The sequence below is a fragment of the Charadrius vociferus genome, unplaced genomic scaffold, assembly GCF_000708025.1.
Source record: "Charadrius vociferus isolate BGI_N301 unplaced genomic scaffold, ASM70802v2 scaffold115, whole genome shotgun sequence".
NCBI lineage: Eukaryota > Metazoa > Chordata > Aves > Charadriiformes > Charadriidae > Charadrius > Charadrius vociferus.
Genome location: NW_009648636.1, coordinates 212569 through 219497, shown reverse-complemented (window position 1 = coordinate 219497; position 6929 = coordinate 212569). Strand labels below are relative to the sequence as shown.

At 46.8% G+C, this 6929-nt stretch overlaps 1 protein-coding gene across 1 annotated transcript; it reads right to left on the bottom strand.

Annotated features, from left to right (window-relative positions):
- Positions 1-2525: 2525 nt before the first annotated feature.
- LOC104287559 (olfactory receptor 1052-like) lies at positions 2526-6929 on the bottom strand. The gene is made up of 2 exons (XM_009886282.1): positions 6023-6929; positions 2526-2611 (listed from the first exon to the last, which is right to left on the bottom strand). Exons 1-2 carry the CDS (start codon positions 6927-6929, stop codon positions 2526-2528), a joined length of 993 nt encoding a protein of 330 aa, XP_009884584.1.

Below are 6929 nucleotides of genomic sequence, written 5' to 3'. Positions count from 1 at the left end.
GCTGCATTTCAGTCCAACTCTGGCCCCTCCTGGGCCAAGATCTTCCAATTTTATTTTGTCTTGTGGACAGCTGACAGCAGATTGTTTTGGTTTCTGATGTGAGTAGGGCATAATCAGACATGAATTTTGGAGAGGGATTTTCTTTCTCTAACTCCAAGATAGATCCTTTGGGTTTAAGTAACCCAGGCAAGATGAAGAGTATTCCAAACCTCCTGAACTTACTGACAGTTAAACTAAGCTTTTTAAAGATGGGCTTTCTACTCACCCTCATGCAACAGGTGGTTTTGCACATCACCCAGTAGCTTTCTCAGTCATGGATGACTGCGCATCCTCCTTTCTGTGGTGTGGGTTTATTTGTTACTCAGTGACATTACAGCTGAGATCTGGATGTTGTTGGATGCCATTGTAATTCCCAATTTTGTATCAGAATCGCCCACTGACTACAGGGGGACAACACCTCTCCACAGACCAATCGACCTTCCTTATGTAGACATACTTTGATGACTAAAGTTAGATGGAATGATTCAATTCAGGCCTAGAGAAACCCACAGAAAGTCCTTCCCCAATGGACTTCAAAGTCCAAATAAACCACAGTATGAGAAGAAAGCAAGAACAAATCCCTATGAAGTCTGAGACATGTACAGCCAAAGCAGATTGAGCAGATTGGCCAGCGTTAGACTGAGGGAAAGCTGTCCAAATTCTACAGCCGTAATAAAGAAATGCATACAACATTCAAATGGCTGCCAGGACAATACACTGATTTGTGTGTGAATGGAAGACTAAGGGAGCAATTCTCACCTTAATATCTCTTCCACCCCCACCCACCCCCACCCCCACTGAAAAAGGAGGTAATAAAATCAATACACTTGAAAAAATGTAAAATACAAATAAGCTGTTTCAGGCATCTGTGATCTGGTGCTTGCTTTGTGGTTTTCCCTGTCTGTCTGTCCAGGAAAACTGGCTTTTAGACACCTGTTTTAAGATTATTCCAAACAATTAGTTTTTAGACTACCATAGTTGGGCAAGATGAACTTCAGCCTTTATAGCTGTAACCTTACAGATATGCAGACACTCTCTCCCCACCCCACCCCGCACGACTGAGGTTTAACAACTGCACCTAAAAATAACAGTTGTCCTGGATACACAAATTTGTAATTGTAATTTCATGGTGTACGTTTGTTCTTTAATGTTTGCCAACACAAACCAACCAACCTTAACAGGCAGGGTTTGTGCTGGTGTGGTGTCCTCTGCGAGCTAGCAGAAAGTGGAGTCCCACCAAAAAGTTTTGGATTTTGTTTTGGAGCAAGATTGGTACTTCTTGTCCCTGCCTAAGGGAGATCACAGCAGCGACTAGAAAGGTGTTTTGAGGGCAATTGGTGCATCCTAACCCTGCCTGGAGGTTGAAGTGTGGAAAATGCAATTAGCTAACAAACGTTCACTCATTAGCTGGTATCCTACACACCAGAAGTGTCCTTACACCCATCCTGACCTGACCAAGCTAAGGGATAGTTTCAGTCCTGGCTCTTTACGCTGCTGTCAGCCACCAACATCTGGAGGTGGCACTTGTGGGTCTGTGCCCAGAAACCCACCCCAGAGAGACAGATGTGGGCTCTCCTGTGGCCCCAGCTGTGGCTCTGGCCTTCCTAGCAAGGGCAGGGAAAGGAGAAAGCTTATTTAGCATTGGATCTTCAACTACTCCCTTACTCTTATGCCACGTGAGATATAAAACATACGAGGACAAACTCCTTGCTTGGGTTTTTGGGCAGATTGCTGTCCCATGGGGGAAGGTCACATACCAGGTGTCTACCGCTACTGCTACGTGCCACCTTTGAGAGTGGTCAGGGGAAAGGTTGGGGTCTGACATCTGGCACAGGTCCTTGCTGGGGTAGGACGTATTGCCGCTTTGGCGAACAACTCATTCCTCACAGCCCCAGCAGAGACGTGCTATGCTGACAGATATTCCAGCACCATCCTGGACCAAGACCCTCCAGCCACCTACCAGGAGCATTAGTTAGCCTTGGATTACGTCAGCTGAGCGAGCCCTGAGTTGAGTTTGGACCTGGTGGGCTGCGTTCTGGAGAAGTCTGCATCTCCTGCAGACTCTCTTGGGATAGGGGGAGTCCTTGGATAGATGAAGCCTTTAGCAGGTAAATATAAAGGTAAATGCAAAGATGTTTAGTGCACAGTAAGCCAGAAAAGGGGAAGTGTAGCCAGAGCCAGACACCAGCCACCTTCTAGACTGACCCAGGCTCCTGCCACACCTAAAGGACTCTTTACTTTTTAAAAAATACTCTTGTCATGAGTGAAAGATATGGACGATAAGGCAAAGATAAAGTATCTGATCAGTGAAGGCAAACAAATGCATTTGAACTGTGCATGTAGGGAGAACAAGAGTTCTTAAATCTTAACAAGACCAAATAGGAGGCCTTGTCTAGCAGTAGGTGGAGGCAATAGTCCTACCACGACCCACTGGAAGCCTCTCAGCAGGCCTGAACTCCAACATCAGCTAAGTCGTTAAATCTGTTTCAATCACAAATTATACTTCTCCCCTTCCCAAAACAAGGAACTCCCCTAGGGGCCAGGCACCCAGGAGTCATCTGCTTAACAAGCCCTTCTGGGCATTATGAAGAAACCTCTAATGATCTTGAAACCTTCTTAGAAAGCTCATAGCAAACTTACCTTATTCTTCCTAACAAGCCCCGGGGGGACAACTTCACAGACACTGAGGAGAAGGAAACTTTCCTCTTTGTTAAAGGCAATGAGCACTTCTAAAGCAGTTTACTTTGTCACAACTACTCCACACCCTGAAGTTGGTGGTTGGAGTTTCTGGGTTGGCATATACCTTTACAGTCGTTGGTACAGAATTTACCACTGGAGTTTGAAGGACAACAGATCTGTGCATCAAACCACCAGCAGCTGAGAGAGCAGCTGCCCCTGGCCAACAACTTCTGGTTGGCAGAAGTCACTCAGCACCTTGCAACAAGTGCTTGGGACATCACAAGGGGTCCATCAACAGCCACAGCCATGGCAGATGTTAAACCAGATTCAGAGTTCATCCAGGGGGTCCTGTGAGAAGCAAAAGGAGATGTAGCTGGAGACAAGCTACAATGTATGTACATTTTCCCATCTAGGAAGAAAACTATCTACAGCACAGGTCCAAGGTCCATCCAGGAAACAGATGCAACCAGACACACTTACAATGCAGCACAGGGAGGGCCTGAAGGCCCCCTAAAATGGAGGGTCCTCGTGCATGGGAGGGGGTGAATGTGCATGTGGCTGGACAAGAAGACACCAGGTGAGGCTGATCAGGGCCACTGCGACGTATTAGAATCATAGAATGGTCTAGGTTGGAAGGGACCTTTAACATCATTGAATCCAACCATTAACCTAACACTGCCAAGTCCACCACTAAACCATGTTCCTCAGCACCACATCTGTCTACCCATCTTTTAAATACCTCCAGGGATGATGATTCAACCACTTCCCTGGGCAGCCTGTTCCAATGCTTGACAACCCTTTCTGTTAAGAATTTTTTCCTAATATCCAATCTAAACCTCCCCTGGCACAGCTTGAGGCCATTTTCTCTTGTCCTATCACTTGTTACTTGGGAGAAGAAACCAACGCCCACCAACCTATTGTTGCCATCATGGTCCTGAACAGTATGAAGTACCCCAATTCACAGATGCTAACTGTGCTGGTGGTTCTCAGTTGCTTTCTGCTGCCTGAGGGGCTGAAGTCTGTGAGGTGGTCCCCTCCACACCCAGCTCTATCAGTAAAAGCATCTTGTAAAAGCATCAGTAAAAGAAGACTTGATCTGCAGCCATCCAAGGCTCATCCCGACACTTACCCTGCATCTCCTTCCCATGCAGAAGTCAAAACGTAGTCCTGTCTGCTGCTGCATTGCAGCCTTGCATCTCCCTGAAACATGCTGCTGCTGGAAAACAACTCACTTCGACAGGGTATCAAATAACACGTTAAAAAACGCTATACGCTGTGAAAAATGCTATCAGTCCTAGTGAATTCACTGTTCGCGCAGGCCAACTTCTTGGCAGGCTTGGGGGAGTTCATAACCTCTCGCTTCAGACTTGGGAAGGGGATGTTAGCACCTTATTTCTCTTAGAGAACCTCTTGGAATGGAGCACTTGCCTGAATCACCAGCGGGGTGGTGCGTGGGGTGAGATCCTCGACGCGACACGGAGATATCTTGTGTTAGCATGGGGAGAATGAAGAAACACCGAGCACAACGCAGGGGTCTTCTTCACCCTGAGGTGGTCTCAGGGGCGTCATGCGTGAGGAGAGGCTGAGCAATAGGATGGCTGATGAAATGCAGCATATCTATGTACAAAGCCATGAACAGGGGGCAATAAAAAGTGTTAACTTCAGCTCAGAGCCGCAGGTTTTGTACTCGATCGCTGTTTCATATTCTGTGCTGAACTAAGCAAAAGGAAAAAGCACCTCTGGCTCTTGATATGATCTAGAAAAGAAAATTTACTTGAAGAAAAGGGTCATAAAATGAATTTGAATGGGTCATTTAATGTGATCTTTATATATACAGAAAAGTATATTCAGTTAAAGGTTATGAAGTTGTACAGTTACTATCCTGGAGGGCAATGGTGTTCACCAGATAAGTTAATGCAACATTTTATGATTCGGCCTAGAAATATTCAGATATATAAGACAAGTTTGTTTAGAATCAATAAAACTTTATATTTTAGCGTGGCTTTTAAAGTATTCTTCATTTAGTACTGCACATTAAAATTCATGCTCACTTAGCACGTGCACCAGGCAGTCTGGAAATACGGTTTGCAGTCAGACTGCTTAACAAAAACAGTAAATAGAAACAAATAGTTCTAGTTAAACAAAAAAGAGTGATGGTTCTAAGTAGCTGCAAACATTTTGAGTGAATTCCAGCTACTACACGCTCAGCAAGGTCCCAGACGATACAGAACTGGGAGGAGTGGCACAAATGATTGTGCTGCCCTTCAGAGAGACCTGGAAAGGCTGGAGAAATGGGTCAAGAGGAACCTCATGGAGATCACCAGAGGGAAATGCCAAGGAGGAATAACCCCAGGCACCAGTAAAGCCTGGAGTGCAACCAGCTGGAAAGCAGCTTGGCAGACAAGGACCTGGGTGTCCAGTGGGACACCATGCTGACCATGAGCCAGCCCTCATGGCAAAGAAGGTGAAAAGCCTCCTGGGCTGCATTAGGAAAAGCATTACCAGCAGGTCGAGTCAGTGAGACCACACCTGGGGTGCCGTCTTCAGGTCACAGCTTCTCAGTGCAAGAGACACAAAGACATGCTGCAGCGGGACCAGGGAAGGGGACTAGAACATCTCATACCAGGAGCGAGCTCAGATAGTTCAGCCTGAAGAAGAGAAGGCTCAGGGGGATCTTCTCAGTAAGCATAAATACCTGTTGGGGGAGGAATAAAGAGAACAGAACCAAACTCTTCTCAGTGGTGCCCAGTGAGAAGACAAACTGAAATACAGGAAACTCCATTTAAACATGAGAAAAAGCTTTATTCCTGTAAAGGTGATCAAGCACTGAAAATCCAGAAAGGTTGTGGAGTCTCCATCCTTAAAAGTATTCAGGGTGGACACATTCCTCAGCAGCCTGTCTGGTTGACCTGGCTTTGAGCAGGTGGTCAGACTAGGTCATCTCCAGAGGTCCTGTCAAACTCCTGCCATGCTATGATTCTGTGTGAAGATCCAGATTGTTACTGTCTCTTGCCTGTAGACTTACTTTTTACCTTGTTTTGCACAGCAGCAGCATGATTATGGCATGGGAGGTAGAGTAACTGGGCAAGAAATTTGTACCAGAGACAAGACCGGTGTAGCTATGTTAGCGGGCACAGTTTCATACCAGACCGATTAATTTTTCAACCCTAACATATGAGGTACCAAACGGTTTTGGAGGCAACAGTCTCAGAGACCTACATGAAACATTCTCCTTAGAGGAAAAAAAGGAAAATAATATAACATGAGATTGTCTTTCAGAAGTGCATTTTCCCCCTGATAAAACTGGTCAGGGCGTGCTTCACCTCCTTGTTTCTCAGGCTGTAAATCACGGGGTTCAGCATAGGGATGATAATGGTGTAAAAGATGGATGCGATTTTCTTGCTTTCCAGTGAGTTCGATGAACTGGGTTGCATGTAATTAAAAGTAGCAGACACGTAGAAAATGATGACGGCTGCCAGGTGGGAGGCGCAGGTGGAGCAGGCTTTGCGCCTGCCCGCAGCAGAGCTCATCCTGCCCACAGCCACCACGATGCAGGCATAGGAGGCGAGGATGAGCAGGTTGGTGGTCATCATGTTGAAACCCACAAACACAAACATTAAACCCTCATTGAGATGCGCATCAGTGGAGGCAACAACAAACAGGGGTGGCCCATCACAGTAGAAGTTGTTGATGACCAGGCGACCGCAGAAGGACAGCCAGAGCAGGGCGCTTGTGTGCACGATGGCATTCAGCAGCCCTGCAAGGTAGGACACAGCGACCAGCCTCACGCAGATGCCAGAAGACATGATGACCTGATAGAGCAGGGGCTTGGAGATGGCCACATAGCGGTCATAGGCCATGGCAGCCAGCAGGTAAATCTCAGCTGTGGCAAAAACAGCATAGAAATAAAACTGCGTGAGGCAGCCAGCAAAAGAAATGGCTTTGGTTTTTGATGGAAGGTCCAGCAGCATTTTGGGGCTGATGGTGGAAGAGTAGCAAACGTCCAATAAGGACAAGTTACCGAGGAAAAAGTACATGGGGGTGTGCAGCTGAGAGCTCACCCTGATCAGAGCGATCAGGCCAAGGTTTCCCGCTAATGTCAGCACGTAGGTGCCCAGGAAGAGCATGAAGAGGATGGGCTTCAGTTGTGGGTGCTCTGTGAGGCCCAAGAAGGTGAACTGGATCACCTCGGTGCAGTTCTCATCAGCCAT